General features: G+C 37.2%; 1 protein-coding gene across 2 annotated transcripts in view; it reads right to left on the bottom strand.

Moving 5' to 3' along the window:
* Window positions 1-25,991, bottom strand: part of adcy8 (adenylate cyclase 8 (brain)) — a 71,943-nt gene that overhangs the window by 30,800 nt on the left and 15,152 nt on the right. For both annotated transcript variants that reach the window (XM_073848941.1, XM_073848940.1), the window contains exons 3-7: window positions 22,780-22,910; window positions 20,145-20,256; window positions 12,752-12,879; window positions 10,014-10,172; window positions 9,432-9,702 (exon numbers count right to left, since the gene is read on the bottom strand). In XM_073848941.1, coding sequence (XP_073705042.1) covers window positions 9,432-9,702; window positions 10,014-10,172; window positions 12,752-12,879; window positions 20,145-20,256; window positions 22,780-22,910 — 801 coding nt within the window. The remainder of the gene's footprint in view (window positions 1-9,431; window positions 9,703-10,013; window positions 10,173-12,751; window positions 12,880-20,144; window positions 20,257-22,779; window positions 22,911-25,991) is intronic.

The following is a 25,991-nucleotide window of genomic DNA, read 5'->3' as shown; positions in this document are numbered from 1 at the left end:
GTATGTAAACTTTTGAACGGGGTCATTTTAATAAATAATAACTATTATTTTTTCTTGTGGACTATATGTAAATGTGAAATATTTAGGTCAGTACTAAATAAAAAATAACATGCATTTGGTATGATCCCTCTAATTTTGTTAACATAACTAACATTTTGCAGATTTTGCAAGGTGTATGTAAACTTTTGACTTCCAACAGCATATGCAAAAAAGTTAATTTTGCATCAATGTTTAAATTGTGTAACATTTGGTTGAAATTTAAAAACTATTATGATACTTCATCATACCACAACACAGGATTTTGTTCATGCAGCTCACCTCTAGTAAACACTTGCACAATCTGACACACGATTTCAAAATTTCAGAGGTTCATTTGAGGATAGAGGTTAAACAAAGATATCACTAGCCTCAAACACACTGTACAAAAATCAGGACACAAATGAAAGGTGGCATGAACAGGACCTGGCTAAGTTCAGGCCACTCAACTAAACCTGATGACTGTACAAGAAAAGAAAGGCAACCTTACATGACTTGCAAAATGATACCTCAGTCTGGCTACACCATGGCTCCATTCCAAATCCTAGTGATTTTGTACTATTTACATGAGACATCCTAAGTGGTCCTACATAGGCAGCAACACCCATACAAACAAACTCACACACCCATACAAACAACACACATGCCATACGTAAAGCAAGACTTGACTAATGCAGCATAATCCAGCCAATTAGTCTGTCAACTTTGTGTGATGATGACAGACTTTCAAACAAAAGAGGGCAAATGTTAGCAATAAAATGTGTATTTTATAATCTACTGTACATGACCCTTGAATGGTGGCTCTTGCCTATTCATAAAACCCAAATGAAAGCCGCTTAGTTCACACCTGACAGAATAAACCAAAGCGTGTCAAGACGGCTGTTTTAAAAGCATCACGCTGTCAAAGGATATTGCATGGAAGAATGGGAGAAGACCTCCATGTGTGTGGGTCACAAAACACATTTCTCTGCAGCAAACTCAGTAAAAACCATATATGTCACATATGTGAGCTGGAAGTAAAATGACATTTTTTTTTCTCTGTCACAGTGTAGGCATGTGTTGTATTGTATTTGAGCGTATTTAACCGTGGAAATGTCAGCACAAGGGTAGAGGTCAAATTGAAGGATGACTAGCGGAGGATATTGCATAAACAGGATCTGACACAGACATTTGATATTGTTTTGACCGCTGAAACTATCTTTAAAGAGGACTATCATCTGTGCCGTGAGCTGAAGCTGTGGTCACTGTGAGCTGTGAGTCATCTAGAGAAACACTCAAATTACAAAACTCACGCACAGACTCGCTCTTATACATACACAATGAACTGTTTATGCACAACCGAAACACCGAAAGAATTATGCCAATTATTAGTACCATTGCATTTATGGCTATGACTGTGTAGTAATCTTACTAAAATCAAGGCATTGCAATTGCATAAATTAATATTAAAGTTTCAAAGAATAAATCAATTATATTAATTTAAACAATTATTATCAATCAAGTATTATATTACTTACATATACATATATTTTACTGCCTTTGTTTAAATTGTTATAACACATTATCTTGTGGATCCATCAGTTCACATTTACAACTCTACGTGTTTCTCTTCCAGCAGGAGGCGCTGTCAGACTGGTACACAAAGCAGCGCAGCAAATGACTTTGAAACGTGCAGCGCTCATATTTATTCAGCCTTTTGAAGTTTCATTGCAATTCTTGTCTTTCAGTCCCCACATTTAAGACCACCTGAAATCATAATTAAGACTTTCTTAACCCCTAATAACACTGCAGTTATCAACGAAAATTAAGAGCTTTATTTCAAGAACCGACTTTTAAAAACAAACCTTACACAAAATATGTTTCTTTTTATTTTTTTTCCCACCATGTTCGGGGCACAAGAAAAATATTAGGGGACTAAATTAATATCAGCATATGAAGTATAATCGTCTCTCATTGTCTCTGAGAGAATGCACGTCAGATGCTGAAAGCACTGTCAGTTTTTACTTTCACTTTAACATATTGCACAGTTTTCATGTTGCTTGTGTGATATCCATTGACGCAACACGCAGACGTTTTGCTTCAGACAAGCACGTGCAGGCTGCGGGTTCTGTTTGCGTCAACATACTGTTTCGGCCGTGTTGTTTCGGTGATAAAAATCTTTCGGCCGCTTTTGGGCCATTTTCGGCCGAAAATTTTCAGTGGCCGAATATTCGGTGCATCCCTAAACATCATAGTTTTACCTTTTTTTGTAAAGGGCAGTTGACTTTCTTTGAACGTTCACTTTGAAACACTAGGTTATTACTCCCACCATGTCACATGTGACCTTTCCATGATTATGTAATGCGTAAAGACGTGGACACAGGGCCAGTGCAAGATGAGCATTTGTGATTAAAAAGTATATATATTTTGTTTTTCTTTTTAGAAAATTACCAATTGTTTCACTAGGTTTCGATAAGACCCTTATTTCTCAGCTAGGATCATGTAAAACCCTTTTGAAGCTGCACTGAAACTGCAATTTGGACCTTTAGCCCGCTGATCCTCATTGATGTCCACTATAGACATTTTTCCTGAACGCGGAAGTCATGCCTGACTCTTAACCTGAAGAATGCTTTGCATTTCCGGTCTCCAGTGTTTCTAGTCAAAGTACTGTATATTCCAAGCCGTTAATCTAATGTTAAACCACATGGCTCTATAGCGCCATCACTTTGCAATGTCAAAATGTCCGTCATTTGTCAGTGCCTCACTCCTCAAAGTTTAATGAGTGGGGTAAGCTGCCGATGTTACATTAAAAACAGATGGACGGTATTTGAATGGGTTCCTATAGAGACTGGAACAGAAGAGCATCCAATCTGACGTTAGAATTCGTAATGACTTTGCTCATCGTTTACTGTATTTTGGATAAGACCCTTATTCCTCGGCTGGGATCATGTGGAGCCCTTTGAAGCTGCATCGAAACTGCAGTTTGGACCTTCAACCTACTTATCCCCATTGAAGTCCACTGTACAGAGAAAAATCCTGGAATGTTTTCTCAAAAACCTTATTTTCTTTTCGATTAAAAAAAGAAAGACATGAACATCTTGGATGACCTGGGGTGAGTAAATTATCAGGAAATTTTAATTCTGAAGTGAACTAATCCTTTTAAGTGCCCAAATATTTTTTGGGCCCTTTATATGGATTTTCATTCACCAGTTATTAATTCTACAACAGTGTGTCTGTTTGCTCATGTGTGTAATCGAAATTTTATTAACTGATGTGGGCAAATCTGTTTGGATTAGGCACTGTTAATCTACCGTTAGCTCTGGGATTTTTATTGAAGGATTTTTTAAATACAGATGTGTGGGCATGTTTTGAGAGGTGCGTGACTATCATGACTGCATTGAGAAACATTCTACAAGAGTTCTTCTAACAAGTAAATAGACTGAAAACATATATCTTATGGCCTTGAAAACCTGAAGGGACTTACCTTGAATTTGCAAATTATTCTATATATTCTGATAATATTAAGAAATGTTTCTAGAGCACCAAATCAGCATATCAGAATGATTTCTCAATGATCATATGACACTGAAGACTAATGTAATTATGCTGAAAATTCAGCTTTTTCATCACAGGAATAAATTACATTAAAATAGAATAGAATAGAATTGAATAGAATAGAATAGAATAGAATAGAATAGAATAGAATAGAATAGAATACAGTTATTTTTCTTTTAATATTTCACAATATTACTGTTTTTACTGTATTTTTATCAAATAAATGCAGCCTTGGTGAGAATAAGAAACCTTTAAAAACATTTTAAAAATCATACTGACTTTTGAACGGCAGTTTATAATAGTAAAAATTGGGGCCTTCAATTTAATGCATTAGTTTAATACAATTATGATTAATCAAGCTCCCTAATTTGTCCAATCACACTTATTGAGTGAGTAAAGAGTGATTCATATACTCCGATCACTACAAAAAATTGTGCCTGCTCTATAATTCAGAAGCATGCAAGGTACTTTTCAATCTCACTGTGAACAGATTATATAAGATTTGCAACACCTCATTCTTTAGAGTCAAGCTGAATATGACTTTTTTCCTGACTAAAGCGTTTACATCAACGTTTTCCATTCTGGTTCAGGTATTAGTCCGATTATGAACTGAATGAAACCGGGAAAAATCTGGGTGGAGTAGAATACGAACTGAATGAAACCGAAAATATCTGGGTGGAGCAGAAGAGCCAGAAAAGCTTTTGGGTGGAGATGTTAGAGAATCAATTTGAGTTCTCCTCAATAATCCCAAAGGTGGAGAAATAAAGCTTTTGAGAGCACTAATGCTTTTCAGAGCAGCAAAGCATCCTGAAATTCCGTATAGGAGTGTCGCTTAAATGGCTTTTAATAGTGTTGTCAGATGGCACAAAGTCATAGGTCATGGATACTATGATAAAAAAAGAGAGGCACACTTTTGTTCTTCTGTAAAGTGTTTGGCACTCAGGAGCTCCAATAACCAAAGGCCTGGTTAGATCTGTCGTCACATATTCACATTTCAGTAATATACAGCTTTAAAGGCTTAGCTCACTCATAAAACTTAAACTTATTTCACAATAATGTACTTATTCCCAGATGTTATCCAAGATGTTAATGTCTTTCTTTCTTCGGTCGAAAAGAAATTAAAGTTTTTGAGAAAAACATTCCAGGATTTTTCTTCATATAGTGGACTTCAATGGGGATAAGTAGGTTGAAGGTCCAAACTGCAGTTTCGATGCAGTTTCAAAGGGCACCACATGATCCCACCCGAGGAATAAGGGTCTTATTTAGTGAAACGATCAGTCTTTTTCAAAAAAAAAAAAAATAATAATAATAATACAAATGTTCATCTTTGGACCTTCAACCCAATGATACCCATTGAAGTCCACTGTATGAAGAGAAATCCTGGAATGTTTTCCCCATAAACCTAAATTTCTTTTCAATTGAAGAAAGAAAGACATGAACATCTTGGATGACATCGGGTGAGTAAACAGTCAGAAAATTATAATTCTTAAGTGAACTAATCCTTTAAACCTGGAGAGCACAAGACACGCCTTCCTGATCTGTAGTTTTCTCCGAATTTAGATCTGTGTTTTGATCTAGATTTATTTATTGATTTTGGAACACAGACATTGCAGAGGTTTCCTTGGCTGATCTAAATGCTTTCTGTATCAACTCCAGAGGAAATACTCTCAGGTTGCAGTGTTTATGTGCATGTGTGTACGTTTTTGAGTCAAGTTTTGGATTGTACACAAAAATACAAGGACTTAGACACTAAATCAATTAACAGAACCACCCTTCGGCAGAACACACACCCAAACACCCGCTAAAACACACAGTTACTCACTCACTCACTCACTCACACACACCGTGGCTGCAATGCGTCACTGAGGACAAAGCCTGAACGGAGAGACAGAGAAGAGAGAGGGAGAGGATGTGAGATAAAGGAGAAGGAAAGAACAGCAGATGAAAGAAGAGAGAGAGAGAGAGAGAGAGAGAGAGAGAGAGAGAGAGAGAGAGAGAGAGAGAGAGAGAGAGAGAGAGAGAGAGAGAGAGAGAGAGAAAGGGATAAACGGAGCGTGAAGGAGAAAAAGAATCCTGTTACTGCCTTACAGACATTCCTGTTGTCATGGAGACCAGCCCTATAATCTTACATACACACATGAACATGTCAGCATACTTCTGTTTGAACACATCTAGAATAGCTCAGACATACACACACACTTGCCTAATCAACGTGAAAGCTTGTGCTCTCAGCTGATGTGTAATTGGCTGGTTGCCCTGCCAGTCATACAGTGAGAGCTCTTTGATGTGTTAAGATGACTGCATGACAAAGGCAACAAAAGCGCCGCATTAATCAAAGACAACATTCCCTTATGTTAACCACGTCACCATAGCAACAGCCTGGAAACTCGGCCCACACCAAGAGAGAGTTCTGCATCATAATCAGCTGCACATGCCACAAAAACCTTCTAGAACATTGTTGTGAGGCTTTGAGCCCTGAGAACCCTCCAGAACAATGGCCACCCTACAGCCTTGAAAAGCCAACGGAACACTATTCATGTCCTACGGCCTTTAGAAACCCTCCAAAACACTGTACAACCTTGAAAATCCACAAGAATAGTGGCTTTACCCTACAGCCTTGTGTACACTCTAAAACAGGAGTGTGAAGCTCAGCTCCTGGAGGGCCACTGTCCTGCAGAGTTTAGCTCAAATCCTAATTAAACACACCTGATCAAGCTCATCAAGGTCTTTAGGAGTGCTAGAAACTTCCTGGTAGGTGTGTTGGAGCTAAACTGTGCAGGACCATGGCCCTCCAGGAGTTTCTAAAATATTGTCCCTCACCTACAACTTCAAGAATCAGCTAAAACAGTCCCCAACACCACAAGTTTGAAAAGCATCTGAAATAATCTCCCTGCTTTACAGACTTGAGAAACCCCCAGAACTCTCTTCCCACCCTAAAATCAAGAGATTCCATTAGAACAAAATCCCTGTCCTAAATTATTGAGAACACTCGAAAACATAGTCTACAACAGGGGTACTCAAATCTAGACCACATGATCCACTTTCCTGCAGATTTTAGCTCCAACCCTAATGTAACCCACTTGAACAAGCTAATTAAGGTCTTCAGGATTATAACAAAGTTTGCGGGTAGGTGTGTTTATTTCAGATTTGAGCTAATCTCTGAAAGACTGTGGCCATCCAGGAGTCACGCACCCCTTCTCTAAAATATAGTCCCTTGCCCACAACTTTGAGAATAAGCTAAAACACAAACTTTGAAAAGCAGCTAGAATAATGTCCCTGCCTTACAGACTTGAAAATCCATCAGAAAGTCGCGAGAATCCATTAGAATTTCTGTCCTAAAGTATTGAGAACACTCAAAAATTGAGATCTCCTTTTCTCAAGCAGACTTACCTGAACAAGCTAATCAGGGTCTTCAGGATTACTACAAAGTTACAGGTAGGCATGTTTAATCCAGGTTTGAGCTGATATTTCCAGAAAAGTGGATCTTGAGGTCCAGAGTGAGGACCACTGGTCTACAACTTCGAAAAGCCTATAGAATCCTGTTATTACCATACAGCTTTGACCACTCTTTAGAACAGTGGTTCTCAACTTCAGTCCTCGGGGCCCACTGCTCTGCACATTTTGTATCCGAATCTGACACACTCAGTTATCTTAGAACCTTGAGAATTTCAGAATACTCACTTACAGCCTTCACTGGAACTTAAGAGCCCAAACACTGTCCTTACCCTACAGCCTTGAGAACACTGAGAATCAGTGTTTCTCCCATAAGGAATCACATATTCCTTATGGGAGAAATTTGAGATCCACACTGTCATAACATCCCTTGACTACAGACTTTAAAATCCTGCAGAAATCTTGAGAATCCACTAGAGCAGCAGTGCCCAAACTCCTGGAGGGCCGGCATCCTGTAAAATTTAGATCCAACTTGCCTCAACACACCTGGTGGTAAGTTTCTAGTATGCATAGTATGAGCTTGATTAGCTAGTTCAGGTGTGGTAAAGAGGTTGGAGCTAAAGTCTGCAGAACAGTGGCCTTTCAGAACTACTCTAAAGGGATCTAATAACTGTAGGCCAGGGGCTAAGTCTTAGTGCAGGGGTGCCCAAACTCGGTCTGGTGGGTCACTGTCCTGTCAAGCTCCTACTAGGCATACTAGAAACATCCCAGCAGGTGTGTTGAGGCAAGGACACTATCCCTCTAGGATCAAGTTTGGGCATCCCTGCTCTAGAACAGTGGTTCTTATCCACATTACTGGAGCACCCCCAACACTGCACATTTTGCATATCTCCTTAATCAAACACACATGATACAGGTCACCTGCTCATTAGTAGAGACTCAAGAGACCTGAAATTGGTGTGTCAAACAAAGAAGACATGCAAAATGTGGAGTGATGGAGGACCTCAGGAATGTGTTTCAGAATTGCTGCTCTAGAACACAGTTTTTACCCTATAGCAGGAGTGCCAAACTTAGTCCTAAATGGCTGATGTGCTTGAACACTTTAGCTCCAACTAGCCTCAACACACCTGCTGAGAAGTTTCAAGTATACCTAGTAAGAGCTTGATTAGCTCTTCAGGTGTGTCTAATTAGGGTTGGAGATAAATTCTGCAGGACAGTGGCCTTCCAGGGACGAGTTTGGGCACCCCTGCCCTATTGCCTTGAGAACGCACTACAACGCTTTTTGCACCCTACAGCCTTGAGAACACATTACACCTTTGTCTTTACTCTACAACCTTGATAACCAGCTACCGCCCTTACCCTAGACACTTAAAAACACTCTATAACACTGCCACTAAAACACTTTTCCTACCCTACAGCTTTGAGAACTCTCTGGAGCACTGTACTCTAAGGCCTCAAAGACACTCGAGAACACCTTATCCTACAGCTTGAGAACACTCTAGTACATTGCCCCATCTTACAAATTTCAGAAACTCTTAGAAAACTGTCCCAGTTTTAGAGAGTCCTATAGTGTGCTGTTCTCTAGAACAGCACCTTTTATACAGCATTGGAAACCTTCTAGATAGAACCTTCTTCCTATAGGCTGAGAGCCTTCTAGAACACCATCTGTTCTTAACAGCCCTTTAGAGCTCTTTGAAAATTGTCCTCAAACAACAGTCTAATTGTCCTTTTAGAACCCTAACCTTTACCCTACTGTCCTAAAACCTTCGAGAACAGGGCTGGGCAACTGGTCCTGGATAGCCACTGTCCTGCAGAGTTTAGCTCCAACCCTAATTAAACACACCTACCTGTTCTAGGGCACTATACCTGTTCAGCAGCACTAAGCAACATGAGCCATGCTACAGAGATCTCGAGACTTCTGTAGCGGAGTAGTTGTCCAGACCTCTAATTTTAGTGTAACTACTAATCTACTGGGTTTAGAACATTTAAAATCTTAAATTAAAAGCTTCCTGTAAAGAAGAAGAATGGTTAAGGGGATGTTCATAAGGAATACGTTTCTGTATTTTAAAAATATGAGATGCAGGGCAAAGGAATGGAAAAATAGTGCATATTTACATTAAAAAATCAATGGAAAAGCAGCACAATGGAATGCAAAATTACATTTTCTATAAAAGGCACCTTATATGTGCACCAGATAACCATTTAGGCTACAAAGTTTCTGTACACAACCATCCAGAACATCCAAACAATACAACAACCATGCAGGAGAACATGAAAGAAAAACGGAGAGATGTGGAAATAAATCAGGAGCTCACACTGAAATGAAAGACAGGTGCAGTGAACAGATACAGAGCCTCAATTTAAGCTCCATTTGCCTGCCGTGTTTGAGGTTAAGAAATGCTGAGGTTGCATTAATGTGTGTTCAAACTATGCTTTTGGTTCTTTGCTTGTGTGTATATAGCACTCACATTCTGTTTGCCCACTATGTTATGGAAGGGAAGTTCAGGGCTCCATGTTCCCTCCGTGAAGGAAGTGTTTGAGGTTCTGTGATCAGATTGGTTGGTGGAATCTCGCATGATGTCCTCCGGCAACGCCAGCAAGCTCTCCTCTGGCTGCTTGATCAGGAAGGTCTCGATGTTATGCCTGCGCAGGAAGTCATTACGGTCCTTACCGTGACCCTCCTCCACCTCATAATCGCCGTTCAGACAGTCTAGAGCTGCTTTAGAGATGTGGATCCTCCTGGGGGGGCCAAAATAACTACAGATTCATCTCACATGTCCAAAACAAAACACCTCTTTCAAAATGAGAATAAACAAAAACTCAATTAATTTCCTCCCACGTAATTACACAAGAGGGTTAGGTGTCCATAAAATATCTCTTTTCCATCACAGCATATTTCAGAGCAAATAGATAATCCCACTGTGCTTCCCTTATGCTTTAATCACCAAAGAGAGCTTTTGTCTGCACAAGTGTGTGTGTGTGTGTGTGTGTGTGTGTGTGTGTGTGTGTGTGTGTGTGTGTGTGTGTGTGAGTGAGAATGCGTATCTTACCCAGGTATTCCTCCAGACTCCAGTTTGTTTGCTATGTCGACATCCCAGGACCAGACGTCAAACTGCCATTTCCGCAAACCAAGAACTCCACATAGAACCGAACCAGAGTGGATGCCGATTCGCATGTCTATGTCATGCTTTGTACGTGAGCGCACATACCTAAACATACAAATGCAAAAGGTTAGGATAGATAGCTGTGTTGCAGTTCTGTAATGATGCAGCTAAACAACTGTTGAGCTAGAGAACTCACATTGGGTTTATAGGCAAGTTGAAATCCACATCAAACTATTACTCCTGAATGGGGTAACAGGCAGAAGTAAGTGGCTGTTTATAAAAAGTGGAATCGAGGTCACACTGTCACTGCTGCTAGTGTGTGTTGAGTGGTAGTGTGAGTGCTGTGATATCCGACAGCACTCACACTAGTGCAGCACACACACCTGCTGAATAAGGGCCTCTCATCTGCTATCTAGCCTCTATTAGGGGTCAACGGGACTGGTCTAGTGGTCTCTCTCTCTGTCAATCAACTCACTCACTTTATCTTACTACAGACATTCCATAGACATCCATTGTTTTAAAACAACCTGTGAAGCAGATATTAACGTTGTCTCATTTTGTGCATTTCTTTGCCCAATTTGGCAATCTGTAGGAAAAAAGCATAGCAAATAGATGACTCTTGTCATCACCAATTGGTATGACTTATGATGGTTTGAGAAATGAATTAAATTAAGTAAATGGATGGTCATTTGAATAGCTGGGAAGTGGAGCTGTCAAGCTTCAAAAAGTTTCATAAATGCATCTTAAAAATAGTCCATACAACATATCTGACAGCTTCTGAAGCCATACAACAACTTTGTGTGCAACAAGTCTTTATTCACTGCCAATTTTCAGCTTCAGTGGGCCATTTACTGCTATGATTATTCAGTCAATGCGTTGAACTTGAGAACATCAGTCTGATTCATGATTTGAATGATTTAGACAAGCTTTGTGAACTGGATCAAGTGATTCTCAGGCGGATTCAATAGAATGATTCAGTTACAAATCACCATTATTACTTCTCTCATTAATTAGGATATTAAAGGGATAGTTCACCCAAAAATTCTGCCATTAATTACTCACTCTTTTATCGTTCCAAACTTGTAAGACCTTTGTTTATGTAACTCTAATTAAGATATTTTTATGTAATCCGAGAGCTTTATGACCCTGTATAGACACTAGAGCAACTGAACTACCATGTTTAAGGCCCAGAAAGGTAGGAAGGAAAAAGGAACCAGCGTTCTGATGTAGAACCCTGATGCACTGAGCCTTGAAGAAGAAATTGTTGTCTTTTTTTTTTGTTTTGTTTATTTTGTAATAAAAAACTATTCTCATAGCTTCATAAAATTACAGTTGAACCACTGCTGTCACATTTTTAACAATTTCCTTCGTCTCTGGGCCTTGAACATGATAGTTATGTTGCTGTCTACGCAGGGTCAGAAAGCTCTCAGATTTCATAAAAAAAATATCTTAATTTGCATTCCGAAAATGAACGGCAGTCTTATGGGTTTGGAATAACATGAGGGTGAGTAATTAATAACAGAATTTAAATTAATTTTTGGGTGAACTATCACTTTAAGAATATCTACAGAAAACACTATAGTATAGTGGATGTCATTGTCAAGATAGACAATAATGGCTTAAATATTGGTAAAAAACTAAAAAAGTTATAGTATGGCTTCAGAAGATGTGAAGTATAGTGCATATGGATCACTTTTCAGATGTTTTTTTTGTCATTTTGGAGTATGAATGACCTCTGTTCTTTAATCACTTCCATTAAATTAAAAGAAAGGCAAGGAAAATCTTCAGAAATGTTTTGTGTTCTGTATAAATAAAAAAGTTGTACAGGTTTGGAATGCTATGAAAGTGATGTCAATTTAATTTTGGACAAAAGTCCCTCCTAGTACTCTTAAATACCTAAGCACTGGGCTATATTTATTATAGATATACTTCTTTTATATGTCAACACTTGTCTTATTTGTACGACGATGTGCCACATTACAGAGCGTGACAAAACACATTATTGTAAAACTGACATATTGTTTGTATGTAATATTTTGTTTAATTTCGTTTTTTTTAAGTGGCACTAAAACTCTCAAAACTAAAATTATCAAAACACTTAGACTTTATTCTCATAATTTTGACTTCTTTCTCAAAACATTTTGACTTTATTATCGAAATATTTTGATTTTATTCTCATAATATTTTGACTTTATTCTCGTAATATCTTGTAACTTTCTTTTTTTTTTAACGTGGCATTAAAACTCTCAAAACTAAAATTCTCAAAACACTTAGACTTTATTCTCGTAATTTTGATGTTATCCTCAAAACATTTTGACTTTATTCTCGTAATATTTTGACTTTATTCTCGTAATATCTTATCTTTTTTTTTTTTTATGTGGCACTAAAACATTGTCATAGAAAAAATATGAAAGTGATGCCAATTTAATTTTCCAAAAATATTCCTCTTAGTACTCTTACATGTGTCTCCAGAGCACTGGGCTTTTATAGCCACAATCATTTTATAGATATATACTCTTCTTTTATGTCAACACTTGTCTCATTTGTGTCTATTTAAACAATAAAATTTCTCAGCAACCTAGTCAATAAGCTGAGCAATAAAATCTTGCTCTTAAAACATATCATGCTGAATCATTTATTTAGTGTCGGCTGGCAACATAAAACATGAAACGTTTTACTATTACCTGATGGTTTTGATCATGCTGAGGCCCATCTCGACACAGCAGTGGGCATGATCCGGTCGAGGCTCGGGAAGGCCGGAAACACAATAATAACAATCCCCTAGTATCTTGATCCTCAGACAATGATGCTCCTGAGTGAAAAAGGAGAAGACATTTTTACATTTAATATGTACTGTTGATGATATTTTGATTTAATACAACTGAATCCATCAAAACACAATGAAAGTAATTAAGGGTCAGATCAGGTAGAAATAGCTGCTTAATGTAACAATTGCACAGTTTCACATTTTGCAGTGTGAGAGAGATATATGAGGGTTTGAGCATTTCCAACCGCAATTACCCTATAATTTCCAATGCAATCTCTATCTGTAGTTATCTCTCAGCCTGCCAGGTTTTTGTGTAGAGCTCAGAGAAGGTGGTAATTATAAGGCCACCACTCACTCATTCGGTCTCTCTGAGATCCATTACTCATGCCTACTGCTGTATTAACGTCTTTTCACAGCTCAGTAAACGGCTGTATGGAAACAGAGAGTCGTTACGCCCGTAACCATCATTTGTCAATCTCTAAAAAACACCACCTACAGCTCGATTAGCTCTGGACTGACTCATGATAGCATGTTTGAAGCACTAGTGCTAATCTGCAGGCTAAGTGCTGCAATCTAAGTGAATGCCTTTTACATAATCAATACCAAACCGTGGGCCAATTTAATGGGTATAAACACAGAAAATAGCATTTAATGCTAGTGTAACAATGCACTTCATTCTCTAAACATCAACATTACGGCATGATGCTAATAAAGAACCCATTAAATTAAACTTGAACCTGCTTTTAGTTGGATTGAGCCTTACGAAACAAGTACTGTAGTAGTGATGGTATCAGATGGTAATACCAAGGTATTTTTATATACACGCACTGATTTAGTGCTTAAGAAACATTACTGATTATTATAAATGTTTAAAACTATTTTTTTCAGGATTCTCTGAATATAATTTATTTGAAATAGAAATTCTAAGGCATTATCAATGTTTTTACTGTCACTGTGAATGTTTTTACTGTTGATCAATTTAATGCACGCTTGCTGAATAAAAGTATTAATTTCTTGAAAAAAAGTTTTGAATGGTATTGTACCATAATAGCAAATGATTACCGTACTCACATTATTCATTGATTTCTGTAGGTCAAATACTAGCACATGCTGCTTGCAACATCAAGGTCATGGATTTGTATCCAAGGGAACAGACACACTGATAGCATAAAATTAATGAACATCATGGCATAACCAGAGAATATGTCAAAAACTTGGTACTTGGTAAGTCTACAAAATACTGTATACCAACTTTTGTTTACTGTTTCTACATACAGTGCCTTGCAAAACTATTCATACCCTTTCATTTTTTTTACATTGTGTTATGTTGCATAACCCCATACCCTATAATGACTAAGCACAAAACAACTTACAAATTTATCAGAAATAAAAAAACTAAATTACTTCATTGCATAAGTATTCATACCCTTTTCTGGGACACCTAAAATTAAGCTCAGAAGCTTTCATTTTGCACGTAGATGTTACTACACTTTGAGTGGAGGTAACCTGTGACAAATTCATTTGAATTAGTATGATTTGGAAAGGCACCTCTCAATAAAAGGTCTAACAGCTGAAAAGACATATCAGAGCAAAATAACTGCATGTAGAGCTCAGAGACAGGATTGCAATAAGGCACAGGTCTAGGGAAGAGTTTAGAAATAAACCAAACTGTGGGCAAACTCAATCATCTCCTCAGTGAAGACACATGAAAACCCACTTGGAATTTGCAACCAAGCACCTGAAGAACTCTCAGACTGTGAGAAACAAGATTCTCTGGTCTGATGAACCTCATTTCCAAGCATCATGTCTGGAGGAAAGCAGGCACTGCTCATCACCTGCACAGTAGCATCCCAACAGCAAAGTGTGGTGGTAGCAGCCTGATGCTGTGGGGTTTTTTTTAGTGGCAGGGACTGAGGGAAAACAGCGGAATAAAGAGATAGCCTTAATGAAAACTTACCATTCAGAACCTCAGACTGGGCAGAAGGTTTACCATCCAACAAGAAAATGATCCTAAGCACACATCAAGAGAGGCTTATAGACAACTCTGTGAATGTCCTTGAGTGGCCCAGCCACAGCCTGGGCTTCAACCCAATTAAATATTTCTGGATAAACCTGAGAATGTCTGCCAGCCGCCATCCAAGCTTACAGAGCTTGTGAGGAGAAGAATGGCAGATAGGCTATAAAGGTGATTCAACTAAGTTAAGGGTATGAATACTTATGCAGTGTACTTATTTCAGTTTTTTATTTTTAATAAATTTGCAAAGTTGTGACAATTCTGTTTTGTGCTTTGTCAATATGGAGTGTAGATTGATGTGGGACTTATTTGCACTGTATCACACGCTTAGATCATATGTCAAGTAACAAAAAGGTTAAAATACACTGCAAAAAAAAATTCTTCTTTTCTTACTTAGATTTTTTGTCTTGTTTCCTGCCAAAATATTTTCTAGACAGAAAAAAAAACCATGTTAAAATTTAGGGCTGCAACTAACGATTATTTTAAAAATCGATTAATCTGTCGATTATTTTTTCGATTAATCGATGAATCGGATAAAAAAAAACAAGGGATTTACAACCCTTTATTCAAAAACAGAACTAAAATCTTTAGAAAGTGCACGAACATGTTGCTTCTTGAACTGTTATAATAATAATAATAAAATAAAAATGGACTAACACAAAAAACATACACATGTATGCTTTACATCTGCCAAATATATAGACTAAATAAACTAAAAATACTATCCGTCAAGAAGACAGCGGCTTGCTGTGGTGTACATGCTGCATTTCCCATCAAGAAGCCTCTCAAATTAAATTCCTCAGTGCGCATTAAAAAAGTCATGTGACTTTGCACGCTGGAACGGGATAACTTGACTAACTTTCTGCTACATTCATTCTGCCATGGCGGTGTTTAGTGTCCTGCCATCAGCAGCGACCAGCTGGAAGAGTTCCGCATTCAAATGCACGCAAAACTGGCCTCAAAGCCCCAGCAAAAGTAATTACCATGAATGTGTCAAGGCAAAAATTAAGAAAATATTCGAATTACTTATTAATAAACTAGTATTTTCTGATTCAGTGTTGCAAAGATGAAATTGACGATCCTGCCATCTGCTCATTAATGCCTAATGCATCTTTATGGATTAGCTAATGAAAGAGTTTTGTTTTCGATTTTAATTATTTCGTTTTATAGTAAAATAATAATTTAAAGCTTTCTATAGATATTGTGTTTGTGAGGCAATTACCTGGGTTTCGGTTAATTATTGTGAAGCGCTCCTGTTTAAACCAAAGATATCAAGCATATTCTGTTTGTTTTCTTTAAGAGCACATTTTGTTGATACTGTGAGTACACACAAACTAAGGTAGACCCTTTACAGTTCCGGCCCGGGTGGTAAATTACTCTTACCTTTATGAGCAAAAAAGAAATTCCACATTGCACTGGCGTCTCCATGTCCTGCAGAGCGCGCTTCTCTCCGCACAAACTTTGGATTTATATTGATTGAATGATTAAACTAATATTGTGATATGTTTTAAGTTTTTTATATCAATGGATTTTAATTTAAATCGCGATGAATTAAGCAGGCTTTTGATCTGTCTGCCGCTGTTTGCTAGGTATAACTTTAAAAAACAAAAACTTGAATTTAACAAACAAAAAGTGTTCCAAATATATCTCTAAATTAACTTTATAAACTAAAGGAACGAAAATAAATGTAATCACTTTGCTATTAAAATCAGCAGCTGTGTAATGAGGAAGAGAAAGAGAAAAAAAGACAGTCGGACTGGAAATTCAGTCGGCCAAAAATTGATGAGCCGTCGGACATTTTTACAAGGAATGTTTGTTTAATAACCTATATAATATTCTTAGGCTACTTTCTTAATTAAATATATTATTTCTTTGATTTATTTTAGCGTTTTTAGGCTGCTTGTTAGCTGACTGAAGTGTAGGCTATATATAAAAAAACAACGTGCCACCGTCACAGCCCTATTCAAAACTGAGACGATTTCACCTCAGCAGAGCTCCTCTTTCTCCTTACGGTTGTGGTATGTTTTCGACACATTATACAGACAGACAGTGTTACAAATTCTATAGAAGTAGTTTTCTCCATCTCCACTATCCAACGACCCGTACAGCAGCTGTTTTGCGATCGAGCATTGGCTGCTGTGAAAGTACGCTAGCCAAAGTAGGCTTAAATATCAAACATGTTTGATATAAATCGGGGCAGCATATATATATATAATGTAGAAACGGTGCTTTATGCTCAAATGTTCCAGTTTTGCGCATAAGTTAAATTCGCATTTTTGGATGGAAACACAGCTTATGAGGTGCCGAACTCTGCTGGCATCAGTGCGGGAGAGAGACCGAATGTGTCCACTCCGCTCTGCGCTCAATTTTTTTTAAATATATAGGCTATAATAACAACCAAATGTCTCTGCGTCGCGCGACACAACGAATCGATTATGAAATTCGTTGCCAACGCTTTTAGTAATCGATTTTTATCGATTTTATCGATTCGTTGTTGCAGCCCTATTAAAATTAAGTACATTTTTGCTTAGAACAAGCAAAATAATCTGCCAGTAGGGTAAGAATTTTTTTTTTTTCAAACAGAAAACAAGATTATTTTTCATACCCCATTGGCAGATTATTTTACTTGTTTCAAGCAAAAACATGCTTAATTTTGACCTGTTTTTTTTTCTGAAAAGGTAACAAGATCATTTTTACTAGTCTAGAAAATCCTTCTTGATTTAAGAATTTTTAGATATTTTGGCTGGAAGCAAGACAAAAAATCTAAGAAAAGCATTTTTTTGCAGTGTACATTTCCAATTAGGCAACGTTAGGCCGTAGAGGAAAGACAGGTAAGACAGAATCATCAGAGTTCAAAGTGTTGTCAGGATGTGGCATGACACAAACAATCAAACACATTACTTCTATAAATGTTGAACGTGACAGCTCAACCGCACAGTTAACCAGTACAGCAGCACTAACCACACACAAGTGACATCTCTGAGTAAACACTGCCATCGGGAGAGAAAATGAATACAGCTCATCACATTAAACACTGCTGCAGAATTTAATACAACACCAGGCCTGCTCGCATGAGCACGACTGCAGATTCACACAAACATGCGCAAGGACACGAGGATATTTAAATATGACATACTGATACAACCATCTGCAAGCACACATATGCCACATTTGAATATCTGCATTATGCATCAGCGAGCCACTTTATGGTTGGTTAATCTCCAATGATTATTGTACTGACTCATGAATAAGATTATTGGAGAGTTGCAACACAAGGATGGAGTTTAATATTCTTCATAATGCATTTATTTCCTCCTCCCGTCAGAACAACGGAACAAAGAACACATTTGTTAAAAACACAAAATCAATCTGCCCATATATATGCGTGTAAGTAATGTTGTTCTTTCTTCCAAGGGCAGCTATCAAGATTTGCGCTAGCTGTTGACAGTTGTACCCTTGCGCTAACACACACACACTCATATATCAATGTCATTAATGTTGGGGACGCAGTCACAACATTTTTATTTATGTGACTTTTGCAACAGGCATTTAGCACATCAGTGCACTGCAGGACATGAGGGAGGGTGAGCTGGCACATATTTCAACCTCCTCTGTACTCTGACTGAACTCAACTTATCTGGTGCCACTATAAACGCCAAGCCAAGATATGCTGGCACTGCCCTTGGCACACAAACATAACACTTCTCTTTGTTTCACACATCCTGCATCGAATATGTGCAAGCGAAGCAGGAGTGTAACTGCAATTTTCTGAGGTAAACAGCACTGACTTACATGAGTAAAGCACTAAAATAACCTGATTTCCATAGAAAGGCGGTGTACTGAATGATAATGATTGAAAAGGATTGTTCACCAAAAATTCTGTCATTTACTCAGCCTCATTTCATTCCAAACCTGTATAGCTTTCTCAAGAAGACATTCTGTTTATTTTTGTCCATACAATGCAAGTCAACTAGGGTTCAGTGCTGTTTCGAAACCCCCACTGACTTGAATTGTATGCATAAAAACAGTTCTTCAAAATATCTTCTTTTGTGTCTCAGTCATACAAATACAGTGCAGAAAGCCTGGTTAAATTGGATTACGGAAGGATGAGATACAAGTTTGTGAACAAGATCCGAGTTTTTGGGTTGAAATGCACAAGTGGATCAATTATTTAATGAACCTGATCTTGAGTACTTAATTAAATAATGGCCATAAATGAAAATGGTCTGAAAATCTGGAGAGGGCCATTGATAATTATTACAACCTAGATGGTCATGAAATCTAATCAACGTAAAAAGGGGGAACGCATTTACATACTAATGGTAGTTCTTTACACAGAATCCAAACCTCAAGAGGTAACTATTAAATATTTGAATCATTGGGATTTAGTCTAATGCAGGGGTGTCAAACTCAGTTCCTGGAGGGCCGCAGCCCTGCAGAGTTTTGTTCCAACCCTGCTCCAATACATATACTATGCAGTTTTCAATTAGGCCTGAAGGACTTGATTAGTTGGATAAGGTGTGTTTAATTAGAGTTGTGTCTGAACTCTGCAGGGCTGTGGCCCTCCAGAACCATTGTTTGACACCCCTGGTCTAATGAATAGAATCAAAAATGCTGTTTGATTTGCATTAAGCCCAACAAATCTGCTTTTTTGAACAATGGTGAGTAGTTCACTCCATAGTGAAGAGATGAGAAGAGGAATGGCAGATAATTGCCAAATGCACATGTGCAAAACTTGTTGCATCATACCCAAAAAGACTGTAAAGTTAAGGGTATGAATACTTATGCAATGTACTTATTTCAATGTTTTAGTTTTAATAAATTTGCAAAGTTGTCACAAATCTGTTTTGTGCTCTGTCATTATGGTGTATGGAGTGTAGATTGATGTGGAAACAAAGTAATTTATAGCAGTTTAACATAAGGCTGCAATATAAATTGAAAATATCTTAATTTATGTTCCGAAGATGAACAAAGGTCTTATGGGTTTGGAACGACACGAGGGTGAGTAAATTTTCCTTTTTTGTGTGAACTATTCCTTTAATTCCTTAGTGCTAACTGATATAAATATTAAGGCAACATTTTTACAGAACCATCAGCATTTCATAGCTGATACCAAACAAACACTATTAAATACACATAAGCCAGAGGCTAATTGTGATATCCAGAGAGACATAAACAGCAAGCCTTAATTCACTTCCAACTGCTATTTCAAGGACAATTACATGTGTTATATCACAAATTATGCTGTTATGTGGCTTACACCTGTGTTCATTGCTGTGTATGTGCGTTCACTCACGTGTGCCAGTCGGTCAAAGCGTGCAAAGAGTTCGTTGAGCATTCGAACGAGTTCCTGAGCGGAGAGTGTGGTGGAAAGATTGGTGAAGCCCTTCACATCAGCAAAGAGAATACTGCACAAAACACACATGCACACAGGTCAGCTGAAAAATCACAAACATTTACCCAAACTGAAATATTACAGGGAATCAGTGAAAGCTAAATCCTATACTTTACATTTTAATGTGAGAGAAATTAAGATATTTTTTATGAAATCTGAATAGACAGCAACGTAACTGACACATTCAAGGCCCAGAAAGGTAGTAAAGACATTGATAAAACAGTCCATGTGACATCAGTGGTTTAGAAATGGTTGATTAAAGTCGCTATTTTAGTTTTTTGCAAACAAAAAGTATTCTTGTAGCTTCATAAAATTAACGGTTGAACCACTGATGTCACATGGACGTTTTTAATGATGTCCTTACTACCTTTCTGGGCCTTCAACATGGTAGTTGTGTTGCTGTCTATGCATGCTCAGAAAGCTCACAGATTTCATTAAAAATATCTTAATTTGTGTGCCGAAGATGAACAAAGGTCTTACGACATGAGTAATTATTGGCAGAATTGTCATTTTTGGGTGAACTATCCCTTTAAATATACAGTCGTGGCCAAAAGTTTTGAGAATTACATAAATATTGGAAATTGGAAAAGTTGCTGCTTAAGTTTTTATAATAGCAATTTGCATATACTCCAGAATGTTACGAAGAGTGATCAGATGAATTGCATAGTCCTTCTTTGCCATGAAAATTAACTTAATCCCGAAAAAAACTTTCCACTGCATTGTTAAGAAGGCTTCAGGGCGTCCAAGAAAGTCCAGCAAGCGGCAGGATCGTCTCCTAAAGAGGATTCAGCTGCGGGATCGGAGTGCCACCAGTGCAGAGCTTGCTCAGGAATAGCAGCAGGCAGGTGTGAGCGCATCTGCACGCACAGTGAGGCCAAGACTTTTGGAAGATGGCCTGGTGTCAAGAAGGGCAGCAAAGAAGCCACTTCTCTCCAAAAAAAACATCAGGGACAGATTGATCTTCTGCAAAAAGTATGGCGAATGGACTGCTGAGGACTGGGGCAAAGTCATATTCTCCGATGAAGCCTCTTTCCAATTGTTTGGGGCATTCATGTGTGGGGTTGCTTCTCATCCAAGGGAGTGGGCTCACTCACAATTTTGCCCAAAAACACAGCCATGAATAAAGAATGGTACCAAAACACCCTCCAACAGCAACTTCTTCCAACAATCCAACAACAGGTTGGTGAAGAACAATGCATTTTCCAGCACGATGGAGCACCGTGCCATAAGGCAAAAGTGATAACTAAGTGACTCAGGGACCAAAACGTTGAAATTTTGGGTCCATAGCCTGGAAACTTCCCAGATCTTAATCCCATTGAGAACTTGTGGTCAATCCTCAAGAGGCGGGTGGACAAACAAAAACCCACTAATTCTGACAAACTCCAAGAAGTGTTTATGAAAGAATGGGTTGCTATCAGTCAGGATTTGGCTCAGAAGTTGATTGAGAGCATGCCCAGTCGAATTGCAGAGGTCCTGAAAAAGAAGGGCCAACACTGCAAATACTGACTCTTTGCATAAATGTCATGTAATTGTCGATAAAAGCCTTTGAAACGTATGAAGTGCTTGTAATTATATTTCAGTACAGCACAGAAACAACTGAAACAAAGATCTAAAAGCAGTTGAGCAGCAAACTTTGTGAAAACTAATATTTGTGTCATTCTCAAAACTTTTGGCCACGACTGTACAAGCTAATTGTACTAACTAGTTTAAATATACTAGTTGTATTAGCTATTTTATCATTTGAAAGTTTGGGGTGCTGTTTGCACTTTCGATTTATCAAAGAATCCCAAAAAAAGTATTACAGGTTCCAAAAAAATATTAAGCAGCACAATTGTTTCCAACATTAATCATAAATTAGTATTAGTATTAAAATAATTTCTGAAAGATCATGTGACACTAAAGACTGGAGTCAGAAACAAATTAAATTTTAAAATACATTAAAACATTTTTTTTTTAAATGGTGATAATATTTTAGAATATTACTGTATTTCTGATCAAATAAATTCAGCCTTGCTGAGTATAAGAGACATCTTTCAAAAACATTAAAAAATCTTACTAACCCCAAACATTTAAATGACCGATAAAAGAAAATATGTTATGGAACATGCAATTTTTAAACATTGCTACTGTATATGAAGGGATTTCATGTCAAGAATAAAATAATCCGACATTAAATGTTTTATCAAATCACATTACATACACTGAATACATAGTTATTTCATACACTATATAACACAATTTAATGGATGACATAAGAATAAGTGTAGGCCAGGTCAAAATAGCTTCATTTTGGCTCACATGGCCATGAAGTGGCATTTTTGGAGCCAGTCAGAGCCTATTTAATGCTGTACTGGGCTACTTGTTTGCGTTATAAAAGAGAGTGACTCAGCCATAATGGAGGATGACTGAGCCATAACAGCGGGTGACTGAGCTGGAATGGTGGGCGACCAAGCCTTAATGGCGGATGACTGATTCAATTCCATTTGAATCTCTTCTATTCTATTCGTGATGACTGTACCACAATGGAATACATTACCTCACATTCTCGTAGCGGTGAATGTAGATACGGTGAAACTGGTGCTGTAGGGTTTCGTCCTCCACATTGGTCATGTCGTTAATCATCTCCAGCACTACAAAGCGTGGCAGCACCGACAAGACCAGACGCTCCTAACACAGGTGCAGCATGGGGAATGTGCTTCATTAAACATGGGCTTAAATCATTCAGTCACTGAATGCACACTTACACAAACAAAAACATAATTTTCATATTAAACACATCAGTTCTCTTTGAGTTGCAACCAGTTTACTAATTCAACTAGTTTACTAGTCTTAAATTAGAATTTCATTAGGAAACATTTGAATTATTTTATTATTTAATCCCACACATTAATATTTGATATGATTTTTCAGCATCAAGTTGTGTATTGTTAGTTCCCTTAATGGTTCACTAGTCAATCAAATATCCCCAGGCATCCAGCACACAGGGCTAAATATAAATGCATAACAGTGTTTTTCTAACATAATTTCCAAAAACCTAAAATGCATTTATAATTTAGTACAATGTAAGAATAAAGAGTCTGAATGCTTTTACAAAACACTAGGAAGATACAGTCAAATCAAAAATATATGTTTGAAACCAAAGCTATATATTTTTATTTATTTTTTTTACTAGTGGGTGCAAGACACTATAGCTCATTTATGTAAGTGAAGATAGGAAAATACAGCAAACTCCGACATATTATACCCAAAAAGACTTCATACAGTGGACTACCAGTAAAACTGATACAAATTTGGGACCAAAAATTTGATTTGACACTTTGTAAGTGAAGATAGGAAAATACAGCAAACTCCGACATATTATACCCAAAAAGACTTCATACAGTGGACTACCAGTAAAACTGATACAAATTTGGGACCAAAAATTTGATTTGACACTTTGACCTGACCATGTTTTGTTACATACCTTTCTTTCAAAGCTATCTGGTATTATTAAGATGAGCTCTAGTTTTTTTATATTACCATTTTCTAATCTATAGCGAATAAACTGTGATAATGTGAGAAATGTTGAAGGGGTCTGAATAAATTTTGGTTTGACTGTATGTCTGCCAAATACATTAAAGCTGAAGTGTGTCATTCCTTCATCACCAAATGTAATTGCAAAAATGATATTTTTGGGCTGGTCAGATGTATGAACGAACAGCAATCAGAGTGTTTACACTTTTTGGAAGAAATATAACTAACAGCTGCCTCTTCATATTAGCTTGGCTGAGGTAGGAGAAAGTATTTTCAAACTGCAAAAAAATTACACACCTCAGCTTTAAGTTCTCCTTTGTGATGCTGCATGGATAAACAGCTGGTACTGCAAATATGAATTCAACAAGCCAGAGGTTTGTACTCACCACTGGCTGGGCTAAAAGCAGAGGAAATTTGGATAGATGGACATACAAAAGAAGAGGAAATGCAAGCACACACACACACATACACACACAGTGGTACCAGCATGGGCTCCACTTGACTGGCAAATAAAACCCACTTCAGCAAACAGCCGGAGAGCTCTCAGAGAAAGAGATGGGTGGGGGGAGGGAGTGAGACGGAGAGAGATTCCCTAAGGAGTCTCGGAACCTTTCTACACTAGCCTTCTGTCCCCACGAGACGCTGTTCTCATCTTTAAATCAATTACTTTCACCCACTGCGGCTCATTGCTGGTAAAGCAGTGTGATATAGCAACATTATGTGTGTGCATGAGTGTGCACACACTTTTAAAAGGTTGGGGTCAGTAAGATTTTTGTTTTTGGAAAGGAACTGAATATTTTTACTCAGCAAGGATGTATTAAACTGATCAAAAGTGACGGTTAATACATTTACACTGTTAGAAAAGTTTTCTGTTTCAAATAAATGCTGTTGCTTTCCTAAAGACCTTTCTTCAAGAATCCAGAAACAAATGCATCACATTTTCAATAAAAATATCAGGCAGCATAACTGTTTTTACACACTGATAATAGTAATAAATGTTATTATCAAAGAGGATCATGTGACAGTGAAGACTGGGGTAATGGCTGCTGAAAATTCAGTTTTTCCATCACAGGAATAAATTACATTTAACAATATTAATTTTTTTATATATATTTTCAATAAAGCTTTGCTGAGCATAAGACACTTATTTTATTTTTGAAATAATCGTACCAACCCCAAACTTTTACAGAACTGTCTTTTTTTTACTTTTCTTTGTGTAGTGTTGTACAACCCTTCACTATAAACAAAAATTTACCATGGAAACCAGTTTCTGCCAAAATGCCCACTGCAATGATGGTTACTACTGTAAAATCATAAAAATAGTTTCATTTTTGGTGGCAGTGGCCTATATAATATTAATATAAAACAGAATTCAAGCAAATTCATAGCAGAAACTTCACTATTCTGTCATTACTCACCTTCATTTTGTTCCAATCCTGTAAAACCAGGATCGAAAGGATCAGATCAGGTCAGAAAGCTCTTAGATTTCATCAAAAATATCTTAAAGGAGAAGTTCACCTCCAGAACAAAAATTTACAGATAATGCACTCACCCCCTTGTCATCCAAGATGTTCAAGTCTTTCTTTCATCAGTTGTAAAGAAATTATGATTTTTGAGGAAAACATTTCAGGATTTTTCTCGATATAGTGGACTTCTATGGTACCGCAAGTTTGAACTTCCAAAATGTAGTTTAAATCCAGCCCAGCTGAGGAAGAAGGATCTTACCGGCTTAACAACCGGTTATTAAAAAAAAAAAAAAAAATTATATATATATTATATATATATATATATATATATATATATATATATATATATATAATTTTTTTTTTTAATTTTAATTTTTTTAATTTTTTTTTTTTTTATTTTTTTATAATTTTATATATATATATATATTTATTTATTTTTTTTATTTTTTATTTTTTTTAAATAACCGGTTGTTAAGCCGGTAAGATCCTTCTTCCTCAGCTGGGCTGGATTTAAACTACATTTTGGAAGTTCAAACTTATATATATATATATATATATATATATATATATAGTTTATATATATATATATATATATTATATATATATATATATATATATGTACTTTTCAACCTCAAATGCTCATCTTGTCTAGCTCTGCGTGTACTCTGTTTATTCCAGTTCAATACAGTTAGGGTATGTTGAAAAACTCTCATTTTCTCCCTCCAACTTCAAAATCTACATCAACCTGGTATTTTGTAAAGCGTGTTTG

This window comes from Garra rufa, chromosome 10 (genome assembly GCF_049309525.1).
Source record: "Garra rufa chromosome 10, GarRuf1.0, whole genome shotgun sequence".
NCBI classification, from domain to species: Eukaryota; Metazoa; Chordata; class Actinopteri; order Cypriniformes; family Cyprinidae; genus Garra; species Garra rufa.
Note: the sequence above shows the minus strand (reverse complement) of the source record. Positions and strands in the feature narration are given on the sequence as shown.